General features: G+C 45.5%; 1 protein-coding gene across 1 annotated transcript in view; it reads right to left on the bottom strand.

Annotated features, from left to right (window-relative positions):
* The window catches only part of LOC148507441 (NXPE family member 3-like), a 129920-nt gene extending 123951 nt beyond the window's left edge, over positions 1–5969 (bottom strand). Inside the window, exon 1 of the mRNA XM_088446035.1 lies at positions 5892–5969. Coding sequence (XP_088302161.1) covers positions 5892–5939 — 48 coding nt within the window. The 5' untranslated portion in view covers positions 5940–5969. The remainder of the gene's footprint in view (positions 1–5891) is intronic.
* Positions 5970–18915: the final 12946 nt, after the last annotated feature.

Below are 18915 nucleotides of genomic sequence, written 5' to 3'. Positions count from 1 at the left end.
GTTTGGAGATGAGGGAGGGTGCCTACACTGAATGACTGATCGTTCAGTGTAGGCACAGCACAGACTGTGAAACAACTGCATGATTACAATATCATAATCGTTCAATCGTTTCACAATCTGCTTGTGGATACGCACCTTCACAATCTGCTAGTGGATACGCACCTTCACAGTCTGCTAGTGGACACGCACCTTCACAGTCTGCTAGTGGATACGCACCTTCACAGTCTGCTTGTGGATACGCACCTTCACAGTCTGCTAGTGGATACGCACCTTCACAGTCTGCTAGTGGATTCGCACCTTCACAGTCTGCTAGTGGATACGCACCTTCACAGTCTCCTAGTGGATACGCACCTTCCCAGTCTGTTAGTGGATACGCACCTTCACAGTCTGCTAGTGGATATGCACCTTCACAGTCTGCTAGTGGATACGCACCTTCACAGTCTCCTAGTGGATACGCACCTTCACAGTCTGTTAGTGGATACGCACCTTCACAGTCTGCTAGTGGATATGCACCTTACCTCTGGTGTGTGCTGTTGGTCTCAAATTCAACATATTATGACAGAAGCAATGCTACAGGACCCCACATTTTTAAAGTGATGGGTCACTGGCACTCACATATTTTTTGAATAAGCGCAACCACCTTTATATATTATATATATTTTATATATGTGGACATATAATATATTTATATTGATTATGTCCGCAACCCTAACCCCCCCCCTTTCCCATCCCAATTCCCTGCTGGCAAGTCGTTCCTCTCCTCTCTGGTGGGATGGCCACACCCCTTAGTAGGCCCCTGTGTATGCACTCACCTGGTGGGCTCTTCATGCCCCAGTCCGACACTGGGTATGCCCATTTGATTCATGCTCTGTTTTACCACACTGCATGATGGTGAGCCCTACCATAGGATAGAACATACACTGGTGACGTGATTCCCTTGATAAAGATACCTTGATAAGAGGTTACCATAGCACTATTACGTGAGTACGGTATGGACGTCATATACACTTTGGACTTAAGGGGAGAGGTTGAGCTGCATTTATATATATGTAGGACTTATCTTGACATACTACACCATCGTGTTTTCCTTTCTCCCTTTTCTATTTCAATGTCTACAAGAATCTATATAAGGAGAACGTTTACATCGGTCATCATGTTGGATACCATCTATTCTCATTAAGGACTTTTTTCATTTGGTATCATTACATTATTTGTTGGTGTGCGCAGAGGTTGGGTTTCTCTATTTTTGTGTTCAGTGTTATTTGATTTGGGGGTTGATGATTCCTCTATTGGCACTTCCCTCCTTTCCAGCCCCGTGTGCGCAGTTGTCCACCATTGCTTCTATTGTTTTTGCCATATAATACATAATGCATAATGTCATATAATACAGAGTGTGACTGCATACAATACAATGTATTGAATGTAATCCCTCATCAATTATTCTCCCTTCCTAAAATAGTACAGTTTTAACTACTTCAGAATTATGGTGACAACCATATTCAATGTCATTAATATAATTACCCCTTTTACATTAATTGCATACATAATTACCATTATTTTATAGCTCTGACATCATCAATCACATTTATGTGTATTAACCCACTAATTGTCTCGCACAGAGGACTTATTAAGTATCGCTTATCCTGCCCCTATTTAACACTTTTAATACCAATATGCATGAATACCTACCTACCGGGACAGCTTTTCCGATATGGGGGCATATTCAATTAGGTGCGAAAAGCCGTTTTTCGGTGAAAAAGTTTTCGCTGGTGACGTCATTTTGCCAGGCAAAAATGTATCCCCTTATTCAAAATTCACCTATGAAAGATGTCGAAAAAAAGTGCAGAATTGGGGTTTTGGGGTGCAAACTTGCGGGAACAACCCTGCACCCTTGGGACAGCCCACCAAAGGTAAACTCTGTCAAAAAAAGTTTAAGAAAAACTTAAGAACACACCAAAAAAGTAGTTTCAATTTGAGGGCAAAAGAAAAACAAAGTTGGGGGACAAACTAAAAAACTAGCAAAATAGACTCCAGGGGGTCTCCAAGTATTCCCCAGGTGTTCTTAAGATTGCAGGTGCTAGCAGCAGGTGGATTTTTTAAGTTTTTTAAAACTTCACATTAGCAACTTAAAAAGATGCTAGCACCCATTTTCATGTACCTCAAATTTGCTCGGACTAGTAATTTGATGAAAAAATATTGCTTAATGCTATTCTTCACCGCTTATGCAAAGACGCTAATAACAAGCAATTGAGAGAACTAAAGTTCCCAGAATAGCTTTATTAGGGGTTCTAGAACACCCCTATAGTGATCCCCTATGTTAGTGCAGCTTTTCGGGGGGTACAGACTGTTTTCCCCATTTCACCGCTTTCTAATTGAATACGGGGATAAGTGGTGATGCGCGCGATACTTTTTTGCATGGAAAACCAGTGAAGACGGCGAAAAGTCCGGCATGCAAAAAGTACTCGACTTTTCACGGCTAATTGAATATGCCCCATAGATCTGTTCTGGTGAGAAAATGCTTCCAAGTTTATGAGCCAGGAGTCCCAAAGTGCAATGTGTAGCCATTGGCCAGCATAGCACAAGCCACAGGCACCGTAGAGTGATCCTTCCTATTCAACTTTGGGGGGGTATTTTGCAAAATGAAGTCCATAGGCTTCTATAGGCCACACCATCTATATACAGCATTGCCTGTCAGGTAGAAGCTCTGCAAAGTTATCCTCTCTGGTGCATATGGGCACATTGCAATCCATATGTATTGTGGTAAACCTCCTCCTTCCACCAAGTCTCATAAAAAACCCTTCATTCTGATTAACTCCATTAAAGCAGTGACCACTTATCCCATTATTTTTACTATTATCTGCTATAAAGCTATAACCGAAAGCCCCCCCCCATACCCTCATTCACCTGTTATACGTCATGCAATCAGGGAGCATCCTCAAGAAGCTGTCCTGCTAGACAGGTCCCACCGAGGCTCCTTAGGAGAAGACTGGGTCTTGCAGAGACAGGGGCTGTACAGTATATTGCTGCAGTACTAAGCTCCTGGAAGGAGGTAAGTATGTGCCCGCCCCTGTTTGTTTTGTGTGGCTCCGGTTCCCCCACTTGTGCTGCTCCATCTGTCACATACCCCTCCTGGTGCCGCCCCCCTCCTCTTCAAGCTTGCCCCTGCCTGCTTCTCTGCTGTATCTCTAGCCAACACTGAAATATTGCTAAATGGAAATAAATGCATCTGAAGAAGTGGCTGGAAGAAGTAGAAGGGAAATATGTCACAATGCACTGAAGCACTTTATTATACAAGTTGTGTCATGTAATAGTTAGAAGAAGTGAATGAGTAACTCCTTTTGCAATGACGTCAGGAATTGCATATTTGTTTTTCATTTCATTTGTTTCCTTTTAGTCTCCTCCTTTACCTGAAACTAATGTTTATTTGCCAAATTAAATTACAATTGTCAGCTCATGTTGCACATTTGTCAGTCAGTTACCATAGGCGGCTTCTGCTTGCACCTCCATGAACCAGCATTCTATAACATAACGTGCAAAGCCGCCACAAACAGGGCTAATGAAATCTGAAGCTGTGTATGCTCATTGCTTACCAGACCTCTGGATTTCTATCATGTAGTGTTCAAGCCTTTGTGCTGGTTTTATTGTATTCCTATGTTTGCTTAACAGGTACAAAACGAATTGATTCAATTAAAGTTAGAAGTATGCCTTTAATTTTTTTACTACACATAGTGTCCCTCATTCAGAGGCGGTCGGAGGATGCAAGCGGTCACCCAGAAACTGAGCGGCCGCTTGCATCCTGACCGGCCGCCTCTGTTTCGGTCGTTAGGCTGTGGGTTTACACCCACAGCTCTAACGACCGCTAGGGTGATGGTCGCGATGGTCGTAGACCATCGCGACCATCGGGGCTTACGACGAGACCCAAGGGTAGGGTCTCACTTGTCGTAAGCCCCGGAGAGCTTCTGGCTCTGTCAGAGCCGGAAGCTCTCCACTGACATCACTAGTGATGTCAGTGGGGCCTCCCCCAAACGGCAGGCGTTCCCATGGGAATGCCTCCGTTTGGCCTGCCACCCCCCCGGCCTGCCTTCCTAACGGGGCGAGCTGTCAATCAACATCGACAGCTCGCCCCCTTTGGAAAGAGACCCACTATGACCGGCGCCGTCGGTCATAGCGGGTCTCACGCATGCGTACGAAGGAGCCAGTTCCCTCATGTGCATGTGCACTGGACAAACATCGAGGCGGCTGTGCGGTTGTAGACCGTACTGCCGCCTCTGAATGAAGCCCTGTGTCTGATTCAGTAGCGTTCGCAAATGCAAACACATACGTAGATCGAACAATTGTTAGCGGTTGCACATGCGCTTAAGCCGCACTGCACGTGCACTGTGATTACGGACGCACAGATGAAGCCATCGCAGAGTGAGTGACAGGCTGTGAGCATTTGCAGCTGGTGACGGGGGACTGGTCGTAAAAACGCAGACGTGCCTGACCATTTGAACGCCGTTGCTTGGGCGTGCATAAAGAAGCCACTGCGATTGCATTTGCAACTTAAGAGCCGACTGCGTGCAAAAAGACTTGCAGTGTCTGCGGCAGGTCAGACCTGCTGCAAATGTGTGTGACTGGCCGATGTTCTTCGATGGTACCGATGTTTATGCAGGTAAGCAACGTCATATGCATGTGAAGAAAGCAGCAAGGGGAGTCATTATGCCGGCTCTGCTTTGGCAGGCATTAGCATATTTTCATATTAGTATATTTTCATATTAGCATATTTTCGCTGCCACATTCCATTAAAAATGGCAGCTGTGATCACAATAGCGATCCTTACTGAATCAGGCCCATTGTTTTCATTTAGAATAAAATCAATATGTTTGTACTCTAAACTTTAAAAATTCAGGTCCTCGAGAACTTGGATAAATCATTTATAACAGGTACACTACTTTTTTATTACATATTTGAATCACTTAGTAAAGGAACAACCTTAAATATGAGTACATACAGTATAAGAAAAAAGAAGAAGAATATAATAGCATTATTAGCAACAGTAAATAATTAACTTGATTTTTTTTTGCCATATATTTTTGCTTATTTTGGGCACTTTCTTTTTCATAGATTTTTTGTTTCAATTTTGGCTGCATATTGTGTGTTTATTTTTGGGCATTAGTTTTTGTATAACTTTCCATGACTGCTGATCTATAATAAGGAAAATTGGGGTTTAAACATCTCAGAAAAGTCTACGTATTCCATATATCAAAAAGATTTCATGGGACTGAATAAGGTCACTGTGAATGTCTCAACTAGTAAGCTTATACTGTACTATGCAATACATGGTATATACAATCATTCTAACTGCATGTAAAGGTGGCAAAAGACAGTGAGACTGCAGAACTTTGTTTATTAATTAAAGTTCTATAAATTAACTTCAAGGTCAATCACTCAGAACATACTGCAGCTCAATATAAACCATCTTAATTCAAACCAAACCCACAGCTGACTCTTACCCACCCTAGCTTCCAATGTAACTAGTAAGTACAATCATATTTAAAATATACTGTAGAAAGTTCAAATTCACTTTGGCATAACATTCTAACTGAATAGGATCCATGACAATGATCTCATTATATTATTATTCTGCACAGTTTAAATAGGCAAACATTCCACCTAAATTTACCTGCAGAGCTTGCACTTCAATGGCCTCTAGTGAGCACTCAAGACACTGTATGTGAGAGACCAGTATTTTGAAAATGTATTAATTTTAATGATTCAACCTTAATAAAAGATTCCCTCACCCACTCTTCCATTAATCCTCATGTAATGTATATGTCACACTACTACTATATATAGTATCTCCTCATATTACACCCAAAGACTTAATACTTACAGCACCCCCTTGTACTCACCATCACAATACACCACACAGAGAAGAGCAACACCCAAAACCATCTCATGCTTAGTGTCAGCGTAAGTGATAATTGTGCCTGCAGTCTCTCAGGTAATACAGGTGTATTGTGCTCAGGAAACTCCTCAGCTCCACCTCTGTACTTGTGACTCTCATACTTCTGTTACATAGATGTTAGAGGTTACAGTATAGAGATAAAGGGGATGATTAAAGTTGGGAGTGAAGCCAACAAAAAAGTAACTTTGCACCTTGGTAAAGCTATGCAGCACTGCAGATGGGGCAGATGTAAAGTGCACTGATAGATTTAGGTTTGATAAGGGTGTGTCCTAGCTAAAATGCAGTGTAAAAATAAAACCATTCATCATACTGCATATGGGCTACATGTAAAAGCAGCCAGTCTTTACTCCATGTATTACAATACGATCAAATTAAAAGTTATTCTTTTTATTTGCTTTTCTCCAGGAGTGTAGCAATACCTTATGGAGACCCCATACCAAATCCCATAGACAAAAAACCTTATGGTTTCACATGTGTGGATTCCAATGAGCACACAATTCTGTGAATTGGCAGCTCCACCATTTTGTGAGTGATAGCAATCTCACTCTGTGAGAGTGCTGAATCTGCAGTTAACCACATTGTGTGATGGCATACCATATCTGTATTACGGAAGGAACACCTTCATTAAGGTGTCAGCCTTAATTATCATAATTTCATTGCTTTTTGGAGTTTGAGTAGCAGAAATTCAATAGGGTATGTGAATTTTCAGATCATGTCTATGAAGCCTTAATCGGACATGTGAAACTGTAAGGTTTTTTTGTCTACTGAATTTTGTAGCTTTTTTACAATTTATTAACTATCAGGGTTTGGATGAGTAAACCGGGCCATCTGCAGGGGAGAAGGGCAACAAAATGGTACACTAGCACAGGTGGAAGAGGGGACAGCACACAGGAGGTGGTTTGGGAGGTGCAGAGTACGAGATGACTGTAGGCAAGCAGGGTAGCATCAGCAGCAGGGGTGCAGAGCAGTGGCAGCAGTGCAGTGCAAAGGGGGCATCAGCGGGCGACAGAGGGCTCACTGGTAGTGCGCATGCACCTGAAAAAATAAAATCAATAAGTCACAGATGCACAAACGCAGCAGTGGGATCCATTTATGCATCTATGTTAAAAATTGAATGTGTAAAATAAAAAAGTTGCCCTCCCAAAAAACAACAACCAGCACCGGGCTTTTAACAGCCAGTCCTGGTTGTGTTCAAATACAGGGGGCAAATGACATAGGAGTCCCCTGTACTTAAGCACAACCAGCACCGGGCTAGTCAGAATCAGCCCTGTTTGCCAAAATATGGGGAATAAATGATGTAGGGAACCCCCAAATACAGTGCAACCAGCACTGGCCTCTGAGCTGGCCCTGGTTCTGGAAATACAGGGGCAAAAAATGCATAGGGTCTCCTGTTTTTTACCAGAACCATCACCGGACCCTTCCTAGTGGGGGGGTGATACCACAGCCAGGGGAGCCCTTTCACCGGGCCCCCCAGCTGAAGCATCACCCCTGACCACTAGTCAGCTTAGGCCAGGGATCCCTGGGTATCTAAGGACCTCCCCAATAAAGGGCTCCCCATCTCCAGGGCATCCCAGGCCCAGGCTGATAGCCCGGGGCTATCTCCAGCACCCATGGGCGGTGAATGCTGGGTTGATTGTGTTGTGTGGGTCATATGCAAATATAAATATTGTTTTCACAGTAATACTACAGTTCCCAGCAGGCAGCCCCACATACTGGCACTTGGAGAACTGCGAGTACCAGCAGGTGGGGCATTAAGGGCCCGCTGGTACCTATAGTACCCCTGCAAAATAAATATTAAAATAAAAAAAGGCACACATGTTTTAAAGTATTTTATTTTGCCACTCCTTCAACTAGGGGACAGCAGCCATTAAGCTCTTTTACATGGCTTCCACTTCCCACAGGACTTTCACAGCATCTTTACCTGGAGGGCGGCAGCCTTTAAGCTCTTTTACATGGCCGCCGCCCATCCAGGGCTTCCGTGTCCTCTTCATGCTTTAGCTGGTCTTTTCTCCAGCTACCCGGCTGATGTACTGACTGGAAGGCGCCTCGTGCTGGCTTTATATAAGCCAGCTGAGGGGGTGGTGCGATGACATCGTGAGCTGTGATTGGCTCGCGGCAGCCATCTTTGAATTTCAAAAATGGCACTACAGCACCATTTTTGAAAGGAGCATGCTTGGTTCTCACCATTGAAGTCAATGGTGATAACATCTCATTGGCTGAGAGGCGGAAGGCTCACCTCTCTCAGCCAATGAGTGCTCCATGGAGGCGAGTATGATTTTTTTATTATAGGTAATCCATAGAATTATATACTGGAGAAGAGGACAGATTGGCTACAGGGATACAAGGTGAGTATGTGAGATAGTATTTGCATGTGTGTGTACATGTGTGTGCATGTAAGTTTTTAATAAAATTTAAATTTTCTATGGTGTGTGTGTTCTGTGCTTTTTTAATATTGCTTTTGCTGTGGAACTACAGGTACCAGCAGGCTCATAATTCCTCGCATGCTGAAACTTGTGGTTCTCCAAGTACCAGCATGCAGGGGAGGCTTTCTGGGAACTGTAGTTCCACAGCAAAAGCCAATATTTTAGCTCTTAACTTGCACCACACTTTACACAATCAAGCCTGGGCTGACTAGGGGTGATGCTTCATCTGGGGGGCCTGAGAAAAGGGCTCCCCTGGCTGTGGCATCACCCCTCAGCTAGAAAGTGTCCGGTTCTGGTTTTGGTAAATACAGGGGGACCCTACACATTTTTCCCTTTATTTCCAGAACCAGGGCCAACTCAGAGCCCAGTGCTGGTTGCGCTGAATATGGGGGACCCCTACGTCATCTTTCCCTCATATTTTTTTGACCAGGACTGGTTCTGACTAGTTTGTTGCTGGTTGTGCTACATACGGGGGAACCCTACGTCATTTCTCCCCTGTATTTAGCACAACCAGTACTGGGTCTCCAAAGCCCGGTGCTGGTTGTTTTCTGAGGGGCAGGGCCATGCCATTTTTTCTATTAAACATAGAAGCAGGTAAAATGGATCTTCCAGCTCCGAGCCTGCATCTGTGTGCTGCTTCCTCCCCTGGGTCCTAATGCCTGCACCACTGCTGTCCACACTGCTGCCCGTACCGCCATAGCTATAAGGCCCACTACTATCCCTGGGCCAAAGCTGCAGCTAACACCCACTACCCCCCCATGCCTTTCCCCTAGGTCCTGTCCAACAAGTGTGTTTCCCATATGGCCCACTAAATGTCATAAGGTGGGAAGAAATGCATCCAGTAGTACGGTAAAACAGTGGACTGTTTATTCACTGCAGCTTAGCAGACACTTTACAGTCAGGTTTGCCACAGACAAAATACACAATATTTGTGGACCATCCAGGTCCTGGCACCCTAATGCTAACCACCACCCCCGGCCTATCACCTGGACAGCTTGTCCAGCATCAGGAGAACAGGTGGTGCTGATTGCTTGTTTGGGAATCCCAGCATACTGCAAAACCTGGACTGGACCTAACAACCAGTCTAGACCCAGGTAATCAAGTGGTGATTATTACCTCTGTCTTGTGGCACCATGGCCTCCGTGCCCCATATGCTCCCTATAAGCTTCAACCCCCTTGGTGACACTGACAATTTTCCAAGCAAACTCACATGTTTATCCATCCAACTTTAGGCCAGTATTTGTGAACCTCCTCTCCTTTTCCTACTCTCCCCTCCCCTAGCTTCACCATAGGCCTCTCTGGGAGAATCTGAGGAGTGTAATTTTGAGACAGGGCATCAGTATTGCCTTGCAGTTTTCCAGACCTATGTTGTACTTTAAACTGAAATGGCTGTAATGCCAGAAAGCAATGAGTTACCCTAGCATTTGCTTGTTTGTTGGTATGCATCCATTGAAGAGGTGCATTATCTGTTACCAGTAGGTATTCCCTGCCCAACTGGTAGTATTGCAGGGACTCGATGGCCCACTTAATTGTGAGACACTCCTGCTCTACAGTTACCTCCTGGGACAATGCTGCTCCCAACCCTGTTCTGGAGGCATCAACCTGTAGGATAAAGTTTTTTTTTAAGTCTGGAGTCTGCAGCATGGGAGCAGAAACCAAGTCTCTTTCTAAATATTTCCAAGCTGTTTTAGCAGCATCAGTCCTATCTTATCTGGACTTTTTTTTCTCAAACAGTTGGATAGTGGGGCTGCTCTGGTCACAAAATCAGGAATACATTTACGATAGTAGCTCACTAACCCCAAAAAGGTTCTCAGCTGCATTTTCCTCTCTGATTTGGGCCATGAAGATACAGCCTCCACTTTATTCATCTGAGGCTTTACCTGCCCCTGGCCAACTACATACCCAAGGTACTTAGAACTTAGGGCCTCATTCAGAGGCGGTCGGAGGATGCAAGCGGTCGCTTAGAAACTGGGCGGCCACTTGCATCCTGACCGCCCGCCTCTGTTGCAGTCGTTAGGCTGTGGGTTAACACCCACAGCTCTAATGACCACTCGGGTGATGGTCGCGATGGTCAGAGACCATCGTGACCATCGGGGCTTGCGATGAGACCCTAGGGTAGGGTCTCACTTGTCGTAATCCCCGGAGAGCTTCTGGCTCTGTCAGAGCCGGAAGCTCTCCACTGACATCACTAGTGATGTCAGTGGGGCCTCCCCCAAACGGCAGGCGATCCCTTGGGAACGTATTCGTTTGGGCTGCCACCCCCCTGACCGGCTTTCCAAATGGGGCAAGCTGTCAATCAACATCCACAACTCGCCCCCTTTGGAAAGAGACCCACTACGACCAGCGCTGTCGGTCATAGCGGGTCTCACGCATGCGCATGAGGGAGCCGGCAAAACATCGAGGCGGCCGTGCGGTCGTAGACCGTACGGCCGCCTCTGAATAAGGTCCTTAGCCTCTGTCATACCAATGGCACATTTCTAAGGTTTGGCAGTAAACCCATGAAGCTAAGCACAGCTACTACTTTTGAGAGGTGTAACTACTAGTCTGGACTAAAGATCACAAAATTGTCCAAGTATGCAGCTGCATACGCTTAATGTGGTCTTAACAGCTTATTCATGGCTTTTTTGAAAGGTTGCAGGGGCCCCATGTAAGCCAATAGGTAGCATTCTGTATTGTAATAATCCTTCTGGCATTGAAAATGCTGTTTTAGACTTAGCTGACTCTGTTAAGGGAATTTGCCAATTACCCTTGGTTAGGTCTAAGGTAGTCAGGTATTTACTTTTTGATCAAATTCTCAACTAATTTGTCGACTCGTGGCATGGAATAAGAGTCAAATTTAGAAACCTTATTCAACTTTCTAAAGTCGTTGCAAAACCTCAAAACCCTGAGGGTTTTGGCACTAATACAATAGGATTATTCCATTCACTGTTGGACTCTTCAATTACTCCCAACCGGCTTCCCATTTTACAGCTTCTTGTCTGGCTTTAGGGATGTGATAAGGCCTGTGATTTACAGTAACCCCAGGTGGGGTGACAATGTCATGTTTTATGATTTGTGTTCTGCCTGCAATGGGAGAAAACACATTCTGATTTTGACCTATCATTTCTATAACCAAATGTTTTTGGTCAGTATTTAACCTCTCTTTAATAGGTACTTTACATTCCTGAGTTTTAATAGCAACACTTGAGATTTGCATAATACTCTCTCACCATGTTTCTACAGTTCCAGTCCATCCCTGGCATGTAGAGTAGAAGTGTTCTTGCACTTATGGCAAATCCAGAATTTATTGATAAATTGTGGAAAGCAATCTTTCTAAAAAAAACACTTAGGGGAAATATATTGATAAAGAGAAAGAGAGAGAGAGAGAAAGAGATGATAGATAGAGATAGTTGATAGAGAGAGATAAATGATATAGAGAGAGAGATGATAGAAACTGGTGTCAGAGTGCTATGGGGTATGCGAGGGACAGAAGATTTCATGGTGCATGGATTACATAACTAATACATTAAGGCCAATAAACACCATATGAGGGATGATATATATCTAATATATTGTGTTTCCGTCTGGACTGCATCTTCTTCTATCCCTGACTTCTTCTCCTCCTTTCCCCACCATACCTTCTTCTTTCTCAACTGCAGACTTACAACTCATATTTATGTAGCTGGTGTGAGAATCTGTGTTTACTGGCTGTTATGGTCTCCTAGGACTCACCATGTTAGACCTCTAATCAAGCTATTGTGAGGCCTTCAGCAATAACAGCCACCTGCTGTTCCTTTAGAACTATAAACATTCACTGGTATTTAGGCAGCCGCCTGAACTTAACTCAAGGAAGTAGAGGCTTACATGGTTAACATAGGGTCACAAGATATTAAGCGTCTGTCTAAGATGCAGCCTTGTGGGCCAAGATATGGCGTTGAGAGCCAAGATGGTGATAGGATGAGGTACGGCCTTGAGAGCTGAGGTGTGTGGTTGGACAGCTGGGATGTAGCTTTGAGAGCCAAGGTGATGATAAACTGAGGTGCATCCTTGAAGGCCGAAGTGCAGCTGGACAGCTGGGATGTGACTTTGAGAGCCAAGGTGATGAGAAACTGAGGTGCGGCCTTGGGGGCCAAGGTGTGGCAATGCAGCAGGGATGCAGCTTTGAGAGCCGAGATGGTGATATACTGAGGTGCAACCTTGAGGGCTGAGGTGCGGCTAGGCAGTCAGGATGCAGCTTGGAGAGCCGAGATGGTAGCAGGCTTGGATGCAGCCTAGTGGGCCATGATGTTGCTATACAGCTGGGATGCAGCTTGGAGAGACAATATGGTAGGAGGCTTGGATGCAGCTTAGTGGCCCATGGTGTGGCTATACAGCCGGGATATGGCTAGGAGAGCCAAGGTGGTAGCAGGCTTGGATGTGACCTAGTGGCCTGTGGTGCAGCTATACAGACGGGATGCATCTTGGGGAGCCGAGATGGTAATGAATGACCATGCGGTGAGGCTGCAGGCACAACACAACCCAGGAACACTGCAAGCAGTGAGGAATGAACACTCTAGGTGGAGGAGTGAGAGTGCAGGAAAGGGTATCTTGCATGCACAATAGAAAAGGCACAGATGAGCAGGACCACAACTGGCAGGAATCAGAAGGACACGTACTGACACACTATAGCCGGCAAGGAGGCAAAGAACCAACAGGATTATGAAAGGTGTTTGCACCAATGGAAACAAGACAGAAGATTAATTGAAACCACAGGTGAGGAGGAAAATTCATGAAGTATCACATGCTGCAATCTCCTAGCCATTCGAGTTGCCATCCCAGTATAGTGTGTACGGAAGCAGGGTTGCGGTTGTGTGACCAGTGATCCGGTGAAGGAGACAAACCAAGTAACTAGGCTTGCTGGTGACCTGTGACACAGGGATAGATACTGCATAGAAAAGAGGCTATATAATGATATTTTTGCTAAACCACAATACACATAGATGAACCTGGATAGTATTAATCCTAAGTAAAACTGGTTATCTGTATTTTTGGAAATAAATAAAGGTAAGGTAAATATAAGTATGTACAGTAAGTACTGATATATACTGTACTGATAAGACTCAGGGCCGTAGCTAGGGTAGTGCGGCCGGTGCCATCGCACAGGGCACCACAGGTCAGGGGGGTGCTGTTTGGGCCTGTAAAATTTCTGTTTATTATCATTCTTGCTTGTAGCTTCCTCTTATTTCATCCCCAGCATCTCCTGGCCTCCCCTATCTCTTCCCTGGCTCTTCTCCATGAAGCCATGGCCCTTTTTTTGGGTGCTTTATGTCCGTTTGAAAAATGAAGGGACGCCAATGCTCTTTCTGGCACAGGGCACCAAAAAGTCTAGTTATGGGTCTGATAAGACATTTACTGGGTATAATGGAGGTTAGGTATCTGCCATGAGTATATTGTAAGCTTTTCAAAGGAAATGTATATTTATGGTGTACCCTATATGTAAGATACTTAGGGGTAAATTTACTAAGATTCGAGATGGTCCCGATTTTCAGAGTGATTTAACTCGCTGGAATTCGCCAAAATTCGGGTGATTTAATCCCTTTTCTTTTACCAAATTTACCAACAGGCAATTTGAAGATTGCAGTGTTTTCTCTCTAATTAAAGAAAGAAAAAAATGTGTGAGACTTCAAAGACGGGCCGCCGGCCAATCAGCGGCGGCTTACATTAGCGGCTGCTCATTGGCGGGGACCCACGTGGAGGAAGCGCTCATTGGCTAAGCCCACGTGGGTCCCGGCCAATGAGCGGCCGCTAAAGTAAGCCGCAGCTGATTGGCCGGCGGCCCGGCATTAAAGTCTGCTCATTTCCATGAGCAGATAGTAGCGCAGTGTAACAGCTGTTACACTGTATTAGGGGCCCATATTGGATTTCTACGGAGAACATTGTGGGACAGAGAGGTGAGTATTGGTTCTTTTCTTATAGGTAATTCCAAATGGATACTTTACGATGACAAGTAGATGTGAACATCTGGAACCAGGTGAGTATGTGTGTGTATGTATGTATGTATGTAATAAAGCTTTATTATCACGGTGTTACAGGTGAAGTACAGGTACTAGTGGGCCCTTAATGCCCTGCATGCTGGTACTTGTGGTTCTCCAAGTACCAGCCTGCGGGGGAGGCTGGCTGGAACCTGTAGTTCCACTGTAAAGACAATGATGAACAATCTATTTTTTATTCTTTTTCCAGGTGCTTATTAACTGATAGCCCTGGGTGTGGTCCTGTCTCTTTAAGGCAGGACCCAGTTTCATGTTTAAAATGTATGTAAGCTTGAGCCCAAGATGGCAGATCAAGTTCATTTATCTGAGAATCAGTGTAGGGACTGGCTAGATGGGAATGACCGTGAAGCGGTGGCCAGCTTAACAAATTACTGCAATATTTTGGAACCAACATTTCCTATGTTCAAAGGAGTTGCAGTCTCAAAAGCATGTGAGTGCCGAGTTTGTATGATATTTTTTATATATATATATATATATATATATATATATATATATAGAATAAAAAAATTTCCATACCAAGCCCCTCAGGAAAAAAAACAGGCGGCACTCCTCAGTAGGTGCTGTCGAAGTTTGAGGACGCATTGGTCTTTTCATCAGGACATGATGAAAAGTCCATTGGGTTTTGAAACGTCAACAGCACCTATGTGATCTGTGACAATATGTCACTATTTTACTATTACTGAGGAGTGGTGCCTGTTTTTTTTCCTGAGTGGCTGTTCAGCTTGGTATGGAAATTTGTTTATTATGCTTTACTTAGGTGGGCAACCTCGAGATTTCCAGTGAATTTATCCAGAGTGCCGGGCTGAATGCCCTGGGGGTAATAATACAGTTTGGCTGCAGTGCCTGATTGCTGTGCTGTTGCAATTTTTTTTTAATGTAATCTATGCTGCATGCAGCATAGTACAGCGTAACTGGCTCTGGAGGAACTAATACTATTTGGCCACCTTGCTTTGAGTTTGCAAGAAAGCATGGCGGAGCAGCACCTGTCTGGTGGAGGGAGATTCAATGGTTTTTTTAGCGCTTAGTCAATTAACAAAAGTAGCCCACCTCAATTTCATAGATAATCTGCACTTTGTTTGATAAGTGGTAAAAAAATCCCCCCCCCCCCAAAAAAAAACAATTTTGGGTAAATATTTTTTGAAGCTGCAATACTATAACACTTTATAACTATATGAACTGGACAAGTCTGGGAATGCGTTAAACCTGCAAAGAAAAGTATCCCTTTCCTTCAAAGCATATATAACAAGGACAGAGATGTGGAAAGGTGTAAACATCAGGACAACAGTGTTCCCTGTGTCTCCTTAGCCCCTGTCATTCAAGCCTCTAGCCCCCCCTTATTCCAGCTTTCTGCCCATCATTCCAGCCTTTAGCCCTGTGTCCCCGTAGCCCCTGTCATTCCGGTCTCCAGCCCCCTCTGTCCTCTCAAAGACCCCTGTCATTCCAGCATCCAGTCCTCTCTCCTCTCTAGCTCCATGTCCCCTCGAGCCCCCTGAGTAACCACAACAGCCAAACCGCTCCCTGGCCCCCTCCATCATACCTTTGGTTTGGTAGCCAGACTGATCCTCTTCCTTTGAGGCAGGTCAGTGTGCTGCTGCTTGCTCCTGCCATGGCAGCTAGTTTTATGTGCTCTGCATGCTCCTCAGGCTCTTCTGCTCTTCATTATCATCCTCAAACACAGAGAGCAGGAGCAGCGTGATGTCATCCCTGAATCAGGGCGGCCGCTTGCATCCTGAACGACTGCCTCCTTGTCGATCGTTAAGCTGTGGGCTACCACCCACAGCTTAAAGACCGACCAGGTTGATGGTCGCAATGGTGATCACCTTCGCAAGCATCGGGGCTTATGACCAGACCCTAAGTTTGGGTCTGGGAACTCGTAAGCCCCAGGGAGCTTTCTGCTCTGATGGAGCAGGAAGCTCCCCACGGACATCACTGATGATGTCAGTGCGGCCGCCCCCAAAACAGTAGGCGCTCATTAAGGAACACCTCCATTTTGGAAACCACCCCCCCTGGCCCGCCTACCAAACAGGGTGAGCTGTCGATCAACATCGACAGTCGCCCCTGTGGTAGCGAGCTCCGGAGCGATAGAGTTTATCTGTCGCTCCGGGGCTTGCACACGCGCAGTGCGGCCGCTGCACATGCACAGGACTAACTATTGAGTCAGTTACGAGCGCATCGGCACTTGCAACCGACTCTGAATAAGGTCCACAGTCTCTCCAGCTCCCACTTCCAGCTTCTGTCAGAATGATCTGATCAGAAGTAGGGATGGACATCGGAAGCAAACAGTCAATTGATGGCTGGGCTTACACCATTGAAACTTTCGATGTGATGGTAAATAACCATCACATCAATAGAATTTGATGGCAAAAACTATTTAAATGACTGGTGGTAGGGGGCGGAGAGTCTGTGAAAGGGGCGGAGCCTTTGGCTCCCCCGTTCACATTACTGTGTGGGAGTGCCCAGCAGTCTCCGAGATGCTGGGCTGCCCCCATGCTCCCCATATACAGAGAATAGATGCCGTGCGCATGGGTACGGCATTTATTTTCCCATTGCTCACCCGCTGCTCTGATATGCAGAGCAGCGGTGTGTGCTTTTCCCCCGAAGCCAGCCATTGGATGGGCATCGGAAAGCTGCATCCGATGGCTGGCAACCATGGAGTTCCCGATATTCAATGGGAAAAATACTTCCATCAAATCGGAAACATCAATGGTTGCTAACAGTTTCCAATGTCCATCCCTAATCAGAAGCTGCAGGGGAGAGAGAAATGAAGAACCTGATCACCCTGCATTACAGATCGGATTCATCGCCGCTGCCCACATTAAATAAATGTCCGTCTACCTGAAATTGCTAATTTAGATAATTATATCCAGCCTCAGTGGTGTCCCCCCTGCTCATATGCTGCCCTAGGCATTTGCTTATTCTGCCTATCCCTAGGGCCAGTCTGTGGTGATCTATTTTAATCATATATATATACAATAATAAATCATCATGTTATGAAACATATGGAACATAGCAAACAATAGTAATATATATATTTTGTAAGGGCTATAAAGCATCCAAGTCACAAGCAGACAAATGGAACTAATATTGGCCATCATTCAGAGCCGTACGCTCTGAGCAGAGCGCACGCTCTGAATGAGGGCCGGGCTCCATGAAAATGGAGCGTCCTCCAGGACGCTCGTATAGCAGTGGGTCACCACCCACAGGCTATACAAGCGTGCATTTTGATGGCCGCGATGGTCGTGACCATCGCAACCATCGAGATTGCGAGCTGGAGCCTGCGGTTGAGGCTTTCAACCGCAAGCTCCGGAGTGATTTTGGCTCTATCAGAGCCAAAATCACTCCCACTGACATCACTAGTGATGTCAGTGGGCCGGCTTTTGACGGGAGGCGTTCCCGTGGGAACGCCCCCGTCAGGGAGGCACGCCACCGGAACGCCTACCAAAGGGGGCGTGCTGTCAATCAACATTGACAGCACGCCCCCTTTGATCGGACACAACGAGCGAAGGACTTTCCTTCGCTCATCGTGTCTGGCGCATGCGCACGACGGAGCTCCCTCCGTCGTGCGCATGCTCAGTCCATAACATCGACCCACTTGCGAGCGGACAGCCGCTCGCGAGTGGGTCTGAATCAGGCCCATAATTCCTTATAGTATGACTTATAAACATGCAACCTGCATGTCATAATATGGTATAGAGATGTGTATTATCAGCTAAATAGACTTCTGTTATCATAAATGATTATGTGTCAGAATATATCAGCATTAGTTCAGACGCTGAGGTACTTAAAATATCAAACAAAATATTAAAGGTAGTAATATATATATATATATAGTTGTGCCCTTATATTACGGCTGCATCTAAAAAATCAGATTTCCTCATAGAGAAGGGAGGGCAGGGTGTTTTTTAAGGGCTACACATCAAAAGCTATAGGAGGTACAGATATGAAATTTGGTATGGCTGGGTAGAACTTCCACTGGGTGCTGCATGCCAAATTTCAGGGCAAAAACACAAAAAATTAGAATTTGGGAGTAATCTAAAGCCCTAGCTCACTTTTTTCTGACATTCTCAATTAGGAACCTTTATTTGCTGTAGTCTATGGGGGATATTTGGGAAGGCAAAACTCAGGGTAGGGGTGGAATTTAGACTTGGGGTTTGTTTTATTAGGTAGCTATTGTGCCAGGGTACGTGTTTTTGGGGTTCAGGTAAATTAGAAAGTTAGTTTTTAAACTATTACCTCAAGAATGCGCCATTATAAAGATAGGACTTTTCAACTTGTTGCGTAGTCGCAGCAGGAGCCTCCAGCAGGTGTAGTCACAGTGGCTTCACTTGGGTGCAACAAGATGGCCGTCATTTGCGGGCGATAGCGGCGCTGGTAAAAAACAATGGTAACGGCAGCGGGGACATCAGCAGCGGTGGGTCACGGGTGTTGGTGGCGGCGCGGGTGGCGGTGGCGGCGGGGCCACCACAGCCGTGAGTCCGAAGGGACTGGCTGCGTGTCCGGCGAGTGCGGTGGCAGGTACGGTGACAGCAGCGGGTCT

This window comes from Taudactylus pleione, unplaced genomic scaffold, assembly GCF_031769625.1.
Source record: "Taudactylus pleione unplaced genomic scaffold, aTauple2 ptg000393l, whole genome shotgun sequence".
In the NCBI taxonomy this organism is placed as follows: Eukaryota; Metazoa; Chordata; class Amphibia; order Anura; family Myobatrachidae; genus Taudactylus; species Taudactylus pleione.
This window is presented reverse-complemented; position numbering and strand designations above follow the sequence as displayed.